This window comes from Medicago sativa, chromosome 2 (assembly GCF_051527215.1).
Source record: "Medicago sativa cultivar Bolivia chromosome 2, Bolivia_mono, whole genome shotgun sequence".
NCBI lineage: Eukaryota > Viridiplantae > Streptophyta > Magnoliopsida > Fabales > Fabaceae > Medicago > Medicago sativa.
Window position 1 is genome coordinate 4289479 of NC_140750.1, and position 17167 is coordinate 4306645.

The 17167-nt window shown below is 33.7% G+C and overlaps 3 protein-coding genes across 5 annotated transcripts; 2 read left to right on the forward strand and 1 right to left on the reverse strand.

Moving 5' to 3' along the window:
• Nucleotides 1–1219: 1219 nt before the first annotated feature.
• Nucleotides 1220–4695, forward strand: LOC146943780 (protein PLANT CADMIUM RESISTANCE 11-like). Its single transcript, XM_085742052.1, has 5 exons — nucleotides 1220–1659; nucleotides 2783–2846; nucleotides 3027–3191; nucleotides 3645–3710; nucleotides 3883–4695. The coding sequence occupies exons 1-5, from the start codon at nucleotides 1376–1378 to the stop codon at nucleotides 4045–4047; spliced, it is 744 nt and encodes a 247-aa protein (XP_085598178.1). The 5' UTR covers nucleotides 1220–1375; the 3' UTR covers nucleotides 4048–4695.
• Nucleotides 4696–5270: 575 nt separating this feature from the next.
• On the reverse strand, nucleotides 5271–7339 carry LOC146943781 (putative cyclin-D6-1). 2 transcript variants are annotated; one of them, XM_085742051.1, is made up of 6 exons: nucleotides 6895–7339; nucleotides 6729–6815; nucleotides 6493–6585; nucleotides 6014–6200; nucleotides 5790–5920; nucleotides 5271–5703 (listed from the first exon to the last, which is right to left on the reverse strand). In XM_085742051.1, the coding sequence occupies exons 1-6, from the start codon at nucleotides 7042–7044 to the stop codon at nucleotides 5563–5565; spliced, it is 789 nt and encodes a 262-aa protein (XP_085598177.1). In that variant the 5' UTR covers nucleotides 7045–7339; the 3' UTR covers nucleotides 5271–5562. The 2 variants fall into 2 exon arrangements, with proteins under 2 accessions (XP_085598177.1, XP_085598176.1); XM_085742050.1 differs by having other exon boundaries at nucleotides 6493–6588; nucleotides 6895–7337.
• Nucleotides 7340–9147: 1808 nt separating this feature from the next.
• Nucleotides 9148–16069, forward strand: LOC146943782 (zinc finger protein BRUTUS-like At1g18910). 2 transcript variants are annotated; one of them, XR_015025696.1, is made up of 11 exons: nucleotides 9148–9561; nucleotides 10989–11125; nucleotides 11211–11362; nucleotides 11547–11645; nucleotides 12055–12254; nucleotides 12724–12865; nucleotides 12946–13001; nucleotides 13064–13185; nucleotides 14375–14559; nucleotides 14702–15420; nucleotides 15523–16069. XR_015025696.1 is itself a non-coding variant. In XM_085742044.1 (9 exons), exons 5-9 carry the CDS (start codon nucleotides 12210–12212, stop codon nucleotides 15060–15062), a joined length of 855 nt encoding a protein of 284 aa, XP_085598170.1. In that variant the 5' UTR covers nucleotides 9148–9561; nucleotides 10989–11125; nucleotides 11211–11362; nucleotides 11547–11645; nucleotides 12055–12209; the 3' UTR covers nucleotides 15063–16069. The 2 variants fall into 2 exon arrangements, 1 of the variants encoding a protein (XP_085598170.1); XM_085742044.1 differs by lacking the exon at nucleotides 12946–13001 and having other exon boundaries at nucleotides 14702–16069.
• Nucleotides 16070–17167: the final 1098 nt, after the last annotated feature.

Sequence of the window (17167 nt, forward strand, 5' to 3'; positions counted from 1 at the left end):
AGTAGTACACATTTTATTACTTTTTTAAACGTGGGACCCGTTAGTTACCCAGGAGAGAGGGTTCATATATAGTTGCCCGTTCCTTAACGGGGACTCATTTTTTCTTCCTCCAATGGAGGGTCCTTAACGGGGAGTGGTCCTTATTAAGTAAGGACCTTCCATTAGAAATGCTCTAATACTTCAACACCACAGAAAATAAAAACACTCATACTTCTTCACTAGTTCTATAAACTTTTTGTAGAATATGATTGCCAAGTTAAAGGATTAGCATCGCTTTTTTTTTTTTTTTAATTTCACCTAAATCTTTATAATAAAAGATTTCAACTTAGTATAGAAAAAGATCTCCAACATTACTATATTTCCAACAACCAATTCAAACCCATAGAAGTCACATATTAAAAACAAGTCAAAATTAAGAGGAAGGAAAATTCATCTCATCCTTGAACCGAGTCAAACTCGGAGACTCGACATGTTTCAAAATGCAAGTTTCTGGCTTTTTCCCTTTATAACCTCATTCGTGTTTTTTCACGACATAATGCGTCGGGACATTTAGCATTTTTGTATTAAAAAACGTAGCTTTTCTAACCAAAGAAGAAAAGAAAACGCAACTTGATACATTGACATTAAATTTGGCTCCACAGTAAAACCATTGAATGGTGTTGGACAAAAATATATTTATATAATGTCACAACATAACATAATAATAATTTATTAAAATCTCTTATTTAACCAAATCATCTTGTTAGCAAAACAAAATGAAGAGTAAAAAAACAAACATGCAACAGTTAAGAAGGGTGTGTTATGTTATTTTTAGGAGGCAAGTTTAACATCTTAAACTAATTTTCCCATTCTCAACTTATCAAATTAGAGAAATTAATCACATTTATTATTATTATTAGTAAAAATCTCTTCCATTTCACAAAAACATAAAATCCAAATTAGTACTATGCCATTGGTTGATATTTACCACAACAAGATCATTTTGCTATATTCTAGTGGCCATGTGGTAACGGAAACACCATCCAAAAAACCAAACATAAACCTATGTGGGTCCCACACACATCATTACCCACCAACGTAAGAATTAATCACTAATTAGTGCTAATAATAATTTATAATTTAAATAATGTAACCAAAACCAAAACCAAAACCAAAACCAACATCTTCCCACTTGTGCTTGCTTTCAATAGATAACCTACACCCCACCAACAACAACAACAACGTAAAAAAAATTCATCTTTCTTCCATTTTCTGAAAACCCATTAAGCAAAACCAAAAGGGTTGTCTTAGATTTCAAAAGGGTCAAAGAAAAAAAGTAGAATTTGTGAGAAAGAGAAGAAAAAGTTGGTAACTTTTTTTTTTGGGTTTTGAGGTAATGGGTGATTTGGAGAAGCAACAAGAGAAGGTGATGGTGGTGGATGAAGGAGAAGGAAGAGAAGGTGAAGAGAATGAGAGGCTTTTGGAGGGTATGGCTGTTTTGGATTTTGATATGCTTTGTTCATCTGTTGCTTTACAAACTGCAAATGGAACTTGGGGGAAGCTTGGAGGAGGTGGAGATGATGAACAGCGTGGTGAGGAGTTTGGTGGTGTTTTGAGGATGTGGGAAGGTGAAGTTCTTGAGTGTTTCGAGCATCGTCGAATTGCTCTTGAATCTGCATGGTGAATTTCTGTTTCATGTGCCTTTTTTGTTTTTCTTAAACATAAGTTTTCTGTTTTGTTATTGTTGATTGTGTTTGTTTGATATTCTGTATGTTTTGAAGTTTTGTTTTTGTTCATTTTGAGGTTTTTTGTTTGGTTTTGGTTTTTATAAAGAATAATGACATTAGCTGTTGTGAGAAGTTTAGCTAATTGTGTAAGGAATTGGTGATGATTGGTTGATCTTGTTTATTTTTTCCAATTGTTTGCTTGTTATGTTTCATTTCTGGATTGACAAATCCCTTTGAGCTTATAGTTTCAGTTTGAAGAGAAGAAGATTTTTCCTGTAAGATATTCTTTTGTGATCATTAGATCCTTAATCCTATGTTTAGACTTTGGATGGGGGCTATGGAGGATAAGCCAAAATTCTATCTCAAAAATAGATTTTCTAATTTAATAAGTTTTAGAATGAATGGAAAAATGACCTATCATCATCAAACTTGGGACAACTTTTTATGTTTTCAATTCAGTTACAAAACTATTGCAGCTTTTAAATATTTGTACAAGAGACGTTGAAAATTACTTTACAAATCAAATATTTTCTCAAATCAAACCAATCCTTAAATTAATGTCCCAATATATCTTGGTTATTTTCAGGAATTATAACTCCGAATTTAAAGTTAAAATGTTTAACTTCCTTTTCTTTTCTCCGAAACCCTCCATCCTGTTATACGCCACATGCCCGAATCTATGAGGAACGTGATTTGTGGCGACCGGTTCTGTCCTGACTTTCTGTTTTCACTGTTAGTTTATTGCATACAACCCCAAAAGGGAAACAGCGCGTTTATTTTCTCATCGTGGTGGGAGGGGTTTGTGACATTGAGATTTATTTTTGAGTTACCGAGATGCCTGGTATGGTTTTGAATGATGAAGCTAATTCAATTTATCATATTTCTTAATCATACATGTGATTGCAATGCCTATGAATTTGTTCATGACATGAACTTTCTTACTGGCCAACGAAAGTCTAAAATGGCATAAAAACACACTGTGTACTCCAAAAAAAAAAAACACACTGGTTTGCTGTTACTTACAAGGGTTTTATATGATTTGTCATTTATGTTAAAAGTAGCTCATTTGATTGCAGTTGTCCCTGCTACCGATTTGGGAAGAACATGAAGCTAGCTGGTCTTGGTTCTTGCTATATTCAGGTATATTTACATTGTTTGAAATTTCTTAGAACTTCTTTGCTGTTTTAAAATGATCTAATCCTAACTTAAAGCTTTAACAAAAGGAATCCTATTTCGAATTGACAATTTCCATGTTCAACTTCTCTGATTTTTCGTAATATAACTCTTTGAAGCTTTGAATATCCTTGTTTTATATTGCAGGCATTTGTATATTTTCTTCTAGCCATCTGTGCTCTTTTCAACTTCATAGCCTTTATCGTCACGAGACATCACTACTTTCTATACCTGACAGTCACCTTCATCATTACTGGTGGAGCATATTTAGGATTCTACCGAACTCGTATGCGAAAGAAATTCAACATCAAGGTGGGCATGTCTGCTTACATAATGTTTATTTACACCTAGTTATTCACAGACAAGTTTTCACAGAGGTATGCTGTATGCACATGGTTTGTTCTCCAAAAATAATTTGTCTTGTTCAGACAAAGCTAATCTAAAGAGTGCATATTAGGGTCTGTCCACCCTTGATTTAATTTAAAGCACAATATGATCTTAGCAACTAAAATTTAATTTTGGACAATCCTAACTTTCCCGCTTTAGAGGATTTTAAAGGATTTGTCCAAAGTTGCACTTTGGACCAATGTGATGGAGGATGGTTTTTTCTTTAATAACATTTTTGCTTGCATGCATATGTGCTGGAGTATGGTTGGTTAATATTGGCTGCTTGCATTTTTTTGTTCAATACATGCTGACTAACTTGGATGTAATTTTGGCAGCATTCGTATATCTAATGCAGTATATGTTGGTATCTATTTTCAGGGTAGCGACAGTATGGTGGACGATTGTGTTTACCATTTTGTCTGTCCTTGCTGTACATTATGTCAGGTAAATCAAAATTCTCTCCTTTCTTGACTTGTTGTACACTGTATTACGTGAGATAAAGCTATTGATGACGGAACACCTTTCTAATTTAGTTCAACTATAACCAAAATGAGAGCATATTTATTAACACCAACATTATTGTATTGAATTTTTGTACCTTTGTATCATGATGCAGGAGTCAAGAACACTAGAGATTAACAACGTTCAAGATGGCACTTGGCACGGTCGGGGTGACACCATATGCATAGGTGGCATTAGGAATGGGAGTAAAGCACTCTCTGAGATGATTCCTCCTCCTATCGAGTCGATCAAGCTTACAGATGAAAATTACACCTTATAGAAGAAATAGAGCATAGTATCATCAATGAATCTTGAATCAAAGTTGTGAGGAAGTTTTAAAACAATGGTTTTTCATCTGAATTGTATCCCTGGTGTCTGCCCGGCATATTTGATTTCAAAAAAGAATGTAATGAAGGCGCCAACAGCACCGATCGTACTGGGACTAAGAGGTAGTGGCAATCACGGGAAACAACTAATGTTTGTGTTGGAAAATAAGTCTACACTGTTTGGAGCAAAGAGAATCAAAATGTTTAGAAGTTGAGAATGTTTTAGTTCAAAGTGTGTAGACAATTTTAGACTCAAGCATTCCAAACTTACATGCACTTTGGTCTTCTTTGTTCCAAGTAGACTTATTCTCAATATGGGATAGCTTAGTTTTTGGATGGAGAAAAACTGTTGCTTTTAAAGTTACCCCATGTTGTTAGTTTGCAAAATGTCCATATAGAGTATGTCATTCTAAACTAATGGGGTGTTATTTTTACCAGCCCCTGTAGTATATAGTTTGATTAGTGTCAGTGTTGAAAGAATCCCTTCTTAATGATTGTAACAAAAATGGCAAGTGTTGTATTAATCCTTTATTCTCAAGTAGGCCTACAAGAGAGTTAAGATGAATCAAGCTTGGCTCTATTATAGGAAATATAACCTATTTCCTTTGCACTTGTATTAACAAGTTGTAAATAAGTTCAAACTTTTAGCATATTGAGTCAGTAATGAGTCAGTAAGTTATTACTGAAAGATAAAGCTTAACTAGATTCTCCAAACATGATTTGTGCAAATTTGGAGGGAAGATTTACTTAGGCTGAGCATGACACAAAGCCTAATGCTGGTGAATTCACAACGAGAAGCCTATACCAATCCTATACCAATACGGCGTAAGAATATTAGTTTCCACTTGAAGATGGTTAGGAATACTAAAATGGAACTATGAATGAATTTATGAATGATGATGTTAATTTCCACTAAAATCTAATATTATAATTTCTACCTTGAGGAAAGTTGTTGTCACATCTAATCTTTGGGTAATGTCCTTAAAATGGAATTTCCTCTCCTAGTTGCTTAAGTATTTGGTTTCATGTTGTTGTTCTTTCCACATAAAAGAAATTTGAAGTCAGGAAAGTTGAAAAGTCAAGTTATAAATAAACTTAATAATTAAAAGTTGTTGATGTGGCAAATTGTGAGTTGGAAGAAATTATTTAATGTGACAATGATTCCAGATTTATATTAAAAATTTATTTATTTTACATCATAGTCAAATTAAGCCCCTACATTACAGCTTCCACTTCAATCCCTTCCCACACCATATGTGGTATTTGTTCTATTAATTTATGAATTTCATTTGATACCATATCATATGCACTTTTTCTTTTTATAACTTTTGACAAAGGACACATAGGTGCATGAATAGTTCAACTCCATGTTCCAAATCAAGGTCTTGTGGTTGTGTCCTCTACTTTTAGGATTGAGTGGAAACAGTGACATAACATATGGAGTGAATAAGACTGTTTCCCTCAGCTGATCAAATTCTCTGCCTTTTGGTGCTTCTGTCCAGCACACTCACTGGAGTTTCAGTGCTTAAAAAGCTTGTATCTTTCATTGACCCTTTTACTTCATTTCTCCACATATAATGCATCATATCAATGCACTTGGCCAATGTATCCTAAAACAATCACCACCAATATTTAATGCCAACACCAAAAAATAATAAATAAATATTAAATAGTGGTTTAGTATAACTAAACTCACCTTGTCTATATGCTCAGAAGTTGTAACTGTAGCTCTCAGAATAGAATATTGCTGTGGGAATAGTTCATAAGATGCATAGATAAGGGAAGCTGCTGCAACAGTTGAGGGTTTATACTCTAAAAACTTAATGTCTGTATTCATAAAATATAAAATAAAATTTAGTAGTAATTCAGTTTGTGAGGATTGGAACTGAAGATTAAAATGGAGTTATGATTAAGAAGTACCGTTATGAACATTGAAGATTATCTCTGCAGCTCTATCTTTAAGTGATTGGTCTTTGATTTGAGCTAAAGAGATGAAGAAATTCAAGAAAGGAAAAGGTGTAATTGACCTCATACGCCAATTCAGAGCTCCAAGAATAACTAGTTCCATTTTTTGTGTAGTTTCACCATTGAAATTGCAACCCTCTCTCTATTTCATTGGTAATTGTAATTTCATAAACATTAGTTTTTCAAACTACTATGCCACATTGCACATGTTCTCTTTCCATTAGTAATGATTTTAAGCATAGTTCTAAATTGCAGTAAAAAACCGGAATTGCGGCTGCAATATAAAGGTTTTGAGGTTTACGCAATTGAAATTGCGGACGTATTTGTCTGCATTTTACCCTAGTATTAAGGTTTGCAGTGTAATAGCAACTTCGACTGCAACTGCAATTTAGAACCATGGTTTTAAGTATTTGTAAATGTATTTGAAGCTTTACCTGCAACTTAGAAAATGGTAAATGCGTGTTCTTCATTTTTGAAGCTAGAGAAAGACATGATATGGAAATGAGCCTGATTAACCAGGGCTTTCCCTGCTGCAAATTGAGAGGAATAACTTAGTAGAACAAAAACTAGAAATCTTTGAATCCTATTAATGTGCAATTGTTCCAAGTTTTCATCATTTTGCTATTAAGTAGAAATAAGCATAAAGTGGAATCATTAGATATGTACTTACCCGAAATTCTTGTTTCGACATGAAACGGTGCAAGTAATTTATAGCAAGATAAGCTACAAATGGATCCAAATTGCAAGAATGCTGGACCTGAAGAAACATGAAAAAATGTAGCATATGTGAAATGAAAGAGGATGAATTAAAATGTGCTATGTAGGTCTATTTTTACCTGAAGTATGAGAGAAATGGCTTCACAATGTGTTGAATTCAAGCAGTTTGGTGAGGGCATATGATCAGTTTCTGAGGCAAAGAGTTCTGATAGAGTACAGTTTTGCTGTTCTTTGAAGCTGGATAAAGGGTTCTCAAGATCAAAGTCCATTTTCCCTTTTCTTTACCTAGACTTGTGTGTTCCACTGTGTGTATAATGTTATATTGAGGTTAAAGGGTTCAAGAATAGTGTGAGAAAGACATGGAGACAAAAAGTCTCAAGATGGTAACTGTAATGATGAAAAAAGAAAGAGAAGCCTCGCTTTCTGTGCTGATAAAGTGATTTGAATTGTGCTGGAAGAAATAACTATTCACAGTACATATTTTGGATTCTTTTCCTCAGCTATTGGCATATTGAAGAGTAAAGGAAAGCACAAGAGATTTGAGAAAAGGAGAGTCTAAAGATTTGAACAAGATTTGGACTAAATTTAGAAAGTATACATGTTATATAAATGATATAGTATAGTGTGTGACAAATAATAAATTGTAATTAACTTAAATACCTGTTGGATCACGAGGGCAGTCGATTATCCACATTGGCCCCAAATCAATCATACAAGTGAGTTGAACACCAAACTTTAATCCAAAACCTTTGGTCAGGGCCACCCTTGGACTCTTCGTCGAACCACGACTCTGATACCACTGTTGAGCCACGAAGAGAGCTCAGGGGATCACCATTCACCCACATTCGGTCCACAAGACAAGTGAGTTGGACACCACATTTTTACCCAGAACGTTAATACATTGAGTTTATGAGTCATCTCTTTTATAAAATGCTCAACCTCCACTTCTTTAAACAATGTGAGATTTCTAACTTACATTTGTTGCCGTTCGTGTTGGTATCACATTTTGTGATTTAATTTTTCCCTACATTATATGATTAGTGATATTATTTAGTCTAAAACCTTAAATTAGCCATATTTTTAAAAGGGGTGCATGAGTTATTTTCATTGCTTTAGGTAAGTAACAAAGAATATTTCCAATATGAATATCAACACTCCACTATGGTAAGTAACCGAGTGGGGGTGGTCCTTTGCTTTGAATGTGTAATCAGAGCATGGCAGTGACAGTTGTGGTATGTATTCACCCTCTTTACCGAGAAAACCGCTGCTAAACATTGAGGCATGATGTTGAATCCATCACAAAGTACAATCAAGTAGCATCTCGAAAACCAGCTTGTCCTATTGAACCTCTTTAACATAAACATTAATATTTTGATCAAACCAGCTCCTTCTACATGTATTTTGGTGAATTTTTTTTAGGTAAGTGTTAGCTTAACTATGTATTAGAGGAATTCACGGATGGCTTTTTATGTACCGGAACCGTAGTCTCTCGTCGACGTTAAAGAGTTAAATCGTTTTTGTCAATTCTTGTGCATGGCTTAAACCTTCATTTTTACGTCAATGTTCCAACCTCAAGTTGCACTTTTTTGTTTTGTTTTGTAACACTGTCTGTTTTGGGTCTTATGTGAACCCAAGACGGTGCACATAGATTTCGAGGTCTAAGACAAATAATTTTAAGAGATTTAGTATCATATAAATTATCAAATGTTATATCAATCTTCTAGTTGGGGAGCTTCATAATCATTTATATGAAATTTCCATCTTCTTATTCTTGATTGAAATTGGAATTAGGACGGTTGGGGTTTTACACATCATCTATCTATAGATGATTGTTCTATTACTTTTTTCTACTAATTGAACTTGTTTCTCTGTCGTTTTTATGTATAGTAACAAATTTATCGAGAGCACCATGTTGAGATTGAATTAGTTTTTTTTTCAAATTTCTCTTGTTTTTTCCTTTAATTTTCAAAAAGTTATCCATACTTTGTATTTGACATTATAAAATTATACACACAAAGGAACAAGAAAACTCTAGAATTTATAAAATTAATCATTCATATATTGTATTTTATCAATAATTATAATTAATATATTTTACAAAAATAACTAAGTTATGAAAATAAATAATTTAATATTATTTATTAATATAATGATGTTGCTTCTACATATACAATTCTATTATTGTCACATCATCAAAATTAAACATCGAATCTAATTTTATAAATTTTAAATTTAGGAGGACCAAAATTGGCAAATTAAAAATGTAGGGACTAAAATCCAAAAATTGTTAATAGGGATTCAAAACTTGTAATTAATGTCCTATCTACTAACCTAGATAGGAAAATGAATGTCCGTGCTTTTTACAATTTTGCCCTTGGAGGGGTATTTTCGTAAATTGGTAATTGAAGGGTGTTATGTTATATATACAGAAATTTTTTCCCTTCTCTCTCTAAACTTCAGAATTTTTTTCCCCTTCTCTTTCTAAAAACCCATCGCCCCCCTCACTATTCACCATATTCTCCAAATTTTTCTCCCTTTTCACTCAAAATTACCAACATGCAAGGCTACAGTCATGACTTAATTGTTATCTCATACTTCCAGCAAGCTCCATTTTCCTCATTTCTTCCCTCTAGGGCGCAGCTTTTCTCTATTCTGCTCTTGGGGTTTATTTCAGAAATTGGATCTAGAATCTCATGCATGTTGGTTTCTGGTGTTGATTTTGGTTCAATATGGTAATGAGGAACAAGGGTTAAGAGCTGTTTGCAATCTAAAGTCATGCTTTTCAGGTTAGTTTTTTTTTATTTATTGAATTTATGTTCTTGATGTTTTAATTGTTGATTATTGCATGATTAGTGAAGAATGTTTTATTGTTAAATTGAATTTAGATGGTTTTTTAGGTAGTTTTAAGGTTGTGTGCTTATATGTCAAGTTTGTTATGTGCCTTTTAATTTATTTGTTGCATGTTTGTAACATTGAAGTTTCTGGTTTTTAATTTATCTTATTTTTGTTGTATTTATGTTTTATTCAATTTGTTTTATTTTGACATGATTTTGTATTTGATTTTTCTATGTGAAATTGAGCACTCACAAAAAAAGTGTTTGAGAAAATGTCTCAATAAGAAAATGGATGATTTTGTTAGTTTTGATCTCAAGTTTTATCCTAAAAATTTGAGAGAGAATAAATAATGGGTTTGGTGTGAGAGAGAAAAAATTTATGATAGGGAAAAAAATTTCTTAGGGAAAAAAATATCTTTGTGGGTTGAACAGATGATAAATCTTATGTGTTTGTTGGTGAGATTTTAGTGTTTTTCATGATATAGAAACTTTTTGGATCATAGCAATGTTCCATAATAGAAATTTTCACCTTAGAACCATATTTCCTCAATCAAACAGTTCCATTTCCTTCACTGTCTGTCCTGTTTTGAAATATACATTTCCACTATGGTTGCAGTGACTCAAATGAAAGACTACTAAAACAAATATTGAAAGATGAGAATGAATTTGGGATTCTTTATCAGAGAAGTGAATCAGAAAAATTATTTCAAAGAATCCAATGTGATGAATTTGAAAACAATACATTGTTTCACTTGATTCATATAATACGGTGAGTTGCATAATTGTGACTGAGGTTTTAGTATTCCATGAGGTTTGTTCGTTTGCTCATTCAAAGTTGTGCATTCAACCTAAAATATTATAGGAATATTTTGTTCTGGCTTGGCTTATTGTGATAGAGAACTTGGGTGTCTTATTATCAGGAAAACTAATTGCAAATTGAGGCTTATATATTGGTTATTTCTGATATGTGCATGAGTTTTATATGATGTGGTGTGTTGATGAAAAAAATATATAAACAATGTATTGTGACAATTGGATTTTGGTTTTGGGTTTTTCATGTTTCCCTTAATGTGCCATATTCATTTGCAATTGTAATTATGGTTGCGATTTATGCTGTCAAGGTTTTTGATGTCTCTTTGAGACCACAACTTCAATTATAGGCGAATTATTATGCATTTGACTGCAGCTTTGTGAGCAGTATGGTGAGTTTTGTTTGACTGGGTTTTTGTGATAACGTGTGAAATTTAGAATTTGGGTTGATGCAAACTTATTTTTTGATTAAGGTTATATCACATCTAGCTAATATGGAATATGTGATTTTTTTTAAGGTTATATCACATCTACATAATTTCTGAATATATATTTTTCCGATTTGATAGGAAAGGAGCTTGAAGAAGCTGGAGTTCTCAGTGAATCAGATTTTTGGGGAAAGGATTTTTTGGGATTGCATATGCCGTTGGTTTGTCCCGATAGTGCCGTTGTTGCCTATGCTTGGAAATGACAACTCGCCGGTCAAGTTGGAGCTTCTGTCCTGAGGATAGTTTATTCGCAATTTTGCATTCCGTATCTACGACACTGACTGGATTTTTATATGGTTTTAGGTATCCCGCTTGCACCTCTGATAACATGGATAAATGCTGTGCTTCCTAACTTTAATCTGCCCGAAATTTCTGAGGAAGAATTAAGGGCATGCTTGAGGGATGGATTCGTATTATGTACCATTTTGGACAAACTGGTTGCTGGTTCGCTGGAGGTAGTAGGAATATCTTTTATTGTGTTATATGCTCAAGCTCACATACTATGCTTTTTCTTTTCCCCTAGCAATTATGTATACATTAACATCCATTGTTTATTAATTGAGCTGAAATCAAGTTAGAGTTGTTTTCATTATATTGTTTATGTCCTCTTTCTTCTAAAGAATGCATTTTTTACTTCAGGGAAGTGGTTCTTCGAATGAGCTGATGAGTGTCGAAAGGTTTCTGGTGGCCTTGGATGAACTGAGATTATCAGGATTTGACTTGTCAGACCTGGAGCAGGTATAAGAAGTTCCTTATGCACGATGCAATTTGAAAAAAAAAATGCTGAGTTATGACGTTTGCTATATTTGGCAATTGGATGTCCTTGATTCAAGGGCTGGCTTGATAAATACCCCATTTGTCTGTACATTGGCAATGGATGCTTAGTTTCACCCTTTGTCATACAATGAAGGAGAACCACTGTATAATTTGATTAAGATGTTTAGTATTTTATTGTTGTGAGCTTAATATTTGCTTCAGTTGGATTTCTTTTGTGGATTGTGAAAATAGTACCCAGCTTTATACGAGCATAGGCCGTGCATAATGTTGAATAATAAAATAAATTGAATGGCTCTGTTCAAACATGACACTGTAATTTCCTTTTTTCTACTGCACTATGTTAATCTGTACTAATTATAAAATTTTGCAGGGATCCATCCATGGTGCCTGTGTTGCAGTGCCTTGAGAATCTGAAAGGTCACTTTGTATAGAATGCTGCACGAGAAAATATCCGAGGTTGTTCCAGGAAGAGGTGGGACCAGCCCGTCTTAACATCCCTTGAAGAAACTGATAGTCGCCTCAAGGATGCTTCAAATTTCCAATCCTCTGTTGATGGTTATGTTGAATCAGGTATTAAGAATTTACTTCCTACGCACTTAAATTTAAGTAAAAAAAAAAAAATAGTGATGTTTGGTGGTCCATAATATATAAGCAAATTCTAATTAATTTTACTGGATTATGTTATATTTCAATTAGTGTTCTCATGAAACAAACACCACTCATCAATGTTCTCATGAAACAAGTTTCAAAGGATATTTAGTGAAGAGAATGATAGTTCGGAGAATGCAATTTTCTTATTGCACCAAGAAAAATAAGCAAGGTTAACTAATATTCTTAATTAGTATGTATTTAGTTAATTTTACTTATATTTGAGTCCGAATGGTGTTTTACACAGAATTTCTTTCTTTTTTCCCCACTTTTTCTTCATTAATCCCTGAATTTGCAGGTCTGAACTATAAAATTTTCATGATAGAGCGATGTGCATAACTAAGTGATTGGTTGATGGTGCCTGATATCTCTATGTTTTAAATCTTGGCAGGGATTGAGTAGCTCTGGCTATGTCTTCTCTGCTTCTTTGTCTCCATATCTTGCAAGTGCTGCCATTACAACTATTGATGTCCTTGAGGAAAATCCCAATCTATTAACAATGTTGAAGAACAACATTGATATGTTATGGAAAGGTAGGGTTTGATCTCACTGCTACTGTCATGAATGGAACTGTATTGCATGTGCTAATTGTTAGCTGAAATATTTTGTACAGACTTACTCTTTGCCATTTTGAGTTGATGGGCCACAAGACCAAATTCCTGCCAGGAGGTATATTCTCATGCAAAGTCCCTAACTTTAGGTTTGTTTGATTCATTCTCTTTATATGATAGGTGGTTTGTTTGATTCATTGAGCTGTAGCGAGAATATTTCCAAGCTGTTCCGAGAACTTGTGTACTGCATTGATATCTTGCAAACCTCAGTCTACCAACATATGCTGAAAGAAGAAGAGCAGGTAAATATTTCCTATTATTACGTTCATGAAAGGTAGATGTGGTTATTTTGTCTTTGTGACTATGCTTTTGTTGGATTAGTTCCCATTTATTTGAACCTGTAGAGATAAATACAGTACATGTTTCACTAAACGCAACTTAAACTCATTAATCTATATGTTCACTTGAACATTTCAGATGAGAATTTTGTGTTGTGTTTCATATAATTTGGTTTATTCGATTTTGATGGCTACTTTTTCTTAAAGGATATAGATCATGGTACTGAATGCAATTGTAATAGGAAGTTAGGCACTGATTTTCCTGTACGGAATGTGCGTGTCAAGCTCTTTTACATCGTTCAAAAATAAATTCCCAACTCAACACTTAGCTGCATTAATGCAAAGGCTTGAAATTTAATAATGTTGATGTCCTGTTAGTTTAGCATGTATCGTGCATACACAATCCAATTAATTTACTCTATGAGCACTTGAAGCCAATAAGGGATTAACTAATTAACAGATAATAACTACCTTTATAACTGTAGCTTAAATAAAACAACCTAGAAGTATAGGGTAAAATGTAAACCCATCCCCCCTTTCCCCTTTTCAACTTTGTTTCATTTACTATTTGCCCTGAGGAGGTCAAACCCCTCAATCTTTTCCTAGGTGTACAAAAAAAGAAACCCTTCTCTCAGGGCACACTCATTGGGCATTTTGACTAATGGATAAAATGCAATATACCTCTTAAACTTAGAGTGATTGAATTATATAAGATGTACCTCAATTTTTGAAAGGGACAAAAAAAAAATCCATTCTTTGTTCTCTGAATGCAAGTAAAAACCATGTCCAACAGACATTAATTTGACTTGTGAGAATGACCATGCCGATGTCAATTATGAGTCATGGCTAACGGTCAGGCTTGGCATACCTTTCTCTTACGTGTGGGCTTAAAGTACAGTTTTCATGCAATTAATTGCTCTGGCATCCACGTTGCTAAGGCCAGCTATATACGTCAAAGTGGTCTGAACCATGAAGTTGATTCCGCGACAATGAAATGTATGAAGGGGGTAAAACAAGAAATATTTAGAAATGACTTGACCTGCATCTTTAATTTTGAAATTCTTCAATAATGTAAATTTTTGCATGAGCATGTATTTGTAGATACTTGAGTTTTGATTATCATACTTACTATCAAATTTATCCACTGCCGCAGGTTTTTCCTCTTCTGATCCAAAAATTGTCTACTAAAGAGCAAGCCTCACTTGTGTGGCAATTCATATGTAGTGTTCCTATAATGTTGCTGGAGGAAGTTTTGTGTCCTTCCTGTCAGCAGATAAACAAGCAGAAGCTACTTAGTGTTTTAATGAAATTGCACCAATGGAAACAGCACTGCAAGAGGTTAGCTAAAGTTTATTACTGAATATTGAATAAAATTTATCTACCCCCCCCCCCCCCCCCCCCCCCCCCCCACACACACACACACCCACCTTTTTAATAATTCAAATCTAATTGCGAAGATTTTGGTTTCTTGGCTTGGAAGCAACAAACAAACCTTCACTGGGACATATTTTCAGAGTGAGGAAATTCAAGGTTGCCATGGATTCTTGCATATAGAAAAATCATTTGGTCCGAGTTCATTCAATAGGAACTCCAAAGAAATTTCAGGTCAGACAAAAGTAAATAACAAAGAAACAGAAGATTGGGTCAACCAGGTTAAGGTTTTCCATCTTTGGCATAACGCTATCAAGAAAGATTTGAAAGAAATTCTGCAAGAGCTTTATCTAATAAGAAATTCCGGTTCCGGCTGTTCTCAAAATTTAGACTCAATACTAATCCAACTAAAATTCTTGGTTGATGTCCTCAGTAATATTTCTTACACGTCTTACCTTTTTGGTGTGTAGAATCTGACTAAATTGTTGTATTTTAATTTTGCTAAATTTTTTAAAGCTAGCCCTCTTCTACAGCTAAAATGCTCAATGTTTTTGTTCTCAATTGTCCAAATTTCTGATTATAACTTTCTGATCACAACAATGCTCTTAAGAAATTCTTTATCCTGTACTGAACAAACATGCACATGACCGATTTTCCAAGTCTACTGAACATTTCCTTGGTGAAAGTCACATTGAAGATTTACAACAGTTGTTATTATATAACTCGGAAAGGGAAATGCCTTTGACCAAATTTGTAGAGAACCTTTGCAGAAAACTTGAATTATTTGTATCAGCGGTCAACAAGCATTTTTCTTTTCAAGAAATTGAGGTATTCAATCTAAATCACAATTTTTTTCAAGAAATTTTTGCTGACCATCAAAGTATGAAGAAATCTGGCCGCCTGAGGTCAATGACTTTGTTTGCCTCTCAGATAGAGCTTACACTCATGAGCAGATTACTCATCATGGAGAAAACCATCCTAGGGAAGCTTGAATGGACTTTGACCGTGTGACACCTTTTGATGGAATGTGCTAGGCTGTTGGTGAGTTTTCACTCTGGTGCTGAGAATGGAAAGCTGAAGGTTGTGTATAAGAAGTACTTTGATCCTCAGAAAGGTGTTGTTGCCACGCTTCCACCGGCAAAGAATCTTCTGCTACCTGGTGATGTAGGTTCTCTCTAGATTTAAGTTTGCTTTGAAAAAAATAAGCAAAGGAAGTTGCATGAATTGTAGGTTTTATGTGGGGCTCTCAGCTAACCATTTGTTATTGTATTCTTTACATATGATTGGTTAGATATTTTTTCCTAGCAATTGTTGTAGTGAAATCAAAAATTCATGTATAAGCTTCCTCATTTTTATAGTTGTCACATCATTATATAGACTAGACAGTAAAACCATAAGTGTAATGGTTGAAGCTGCCAATATCAACAAAGCTTGAAACAATATTCTGGAAATGAAATGATGTGTTATAGCAACATAATTGCTTCTTTTTTTTCAATTATCTTTCTTCTAATATTTATATGATATGAATGAATAATGGCTATTGGAATTGAATGATATGAATGGTAATGAGATTCAGCTGTGTACTTGTGCTATTTTAGATTGGTAAACTAAGTTTTGCCTATGGCTTGCAATTGTTGGTATGGCTTTACTATGATAAACCTTTAAAAAAACAAAGATATGTTTTGAACCATTGAAGGGTTGGTCTTTGTCACTGTTTCGTTCCAAATTTTTTTTTTTTTTTGTAAATTTATTCACTGTTTTAATGGATATGTATTGACCGTGTAAAAAAGTACATATTCACAAAACTCTTATTTGTTTTGTATTGTGGAAGAAAAAACAAAGATTTATTCACTTAGTAGTAGAGACTATTGATGACAACTTCAATGAAACGAATTCTCTGAAGTCAAGAGGCTCTCTTCTTATAAGGTTCTTGACTTTATCTGAGGAAAGAAGATACTGATAAGTTTTAGCAATAAACAATTTTTTTTTAAATATAACTCATTCAAACATACAACAAAGAATTTAAAAAACGCGATATTCAATCATCCGTGTGCAATACTTCTATTTTGCTCTTTCCTTTAATTTGCTAAAATGTAAAAAGGGCAGCTATTTCTTTAAAAAATGCGCTATTTCCCTTAATTTGCTCAATTTTCGTGTATAACAAAATCTTTCAAAAACGCGATATTTAACCCGTATGAAGCACAAGTTTTTAACTATTTCATGATTCAAGACTTGATGAGGCTTTGATAAATATTTCTAATGTTTGTGCAATATTCCTTAAGTTGCTCATTTTTCCTTTGGAACAATTTTTTTACAAGATACGTTATTCAACCCATGCTACTTTTCCAATGCACGTTTAGCCTTCTCAATTGTTGTCTTCGCTGCAACTTGCTTTGTATCTCTCTCTACAAAAAAAGTCCTTGACGTTTTCATTTGTTACTCGTAATAAGCCGTTTTGAACATTTCATTTTCTAACCCGTGATGCAGGAGTACTCTAAATATTGTGTTATGGTTTATAATTATCTGTCATTTCGCAATCTATCCGTCCGATATAATATTTTGTCAAAAAAGTAGC

Bases quoted from the DNA above. Each gene is read 5' to 3' on its own strand.
- LOC146943781 (XM_085742050.1), bottom strand. From the start codon at position 7,044: ATGGACTTTGATCTTGAGAACCCTTTATCCAGCTTCAAAGAACAGCAA. The intron at 6,816-6,894 runs GTAAAAATAGAC...ATGTTTCTTCAG, and splicing joins CCATTTCTCTCATACTTCAG to GTCCAGCATTCTTGCAATTT. The intron at 6,589-6,728 runs GTAAGTACATAT...CTCAATTTGCAG, and splicing joins TGTCGAAACAAGAATTTCGG to CAGGGAAAGCCCTGGTTAAT.
- LOC146943780 (XM_085742052.1), top strand. From the start codon at position 1,376: ATGGGTGATTTGGAGAAGCAACAAGAGAAGGTGATGGTGGTGGATGAA. The intron at 2,847-3,026 runs GTATATTTACAT...TTTATATTGCAG, and splicing joins TTGGTTCTTGCTATATTCAG to GCATTTGTATATTTTCTTCT. The intron at 3,711-3,882 runs GTAAATCAAAAT...ATCATGATGCAG, and splicing joins CTTGCTGTACATTATGTCAG to GAGTCAAGAACACTAGAGAT.
- LOC146943782 (XM_085742044.1), top strand. From the start codon at position 12,210: ATGCTTCAAATTTCCAATCCTCTGTTGATGGTTATGTTGAATCAG. The intron at 13,186-14,374 runs GTAAATATTTCC...CCACTGCCGCAG, and splicing joins TGCTGAAAGAAGAAGAGCAG to GTTTTTCCTCTTCTGATCCA. The intron at 14,560-14,701 runs GTTAGCTAAAGT...TTGGCTTGGAAG, and splicing joins TGGAAACAGCACTGCAAGAG to CAACAAACAAACCTTCACTG.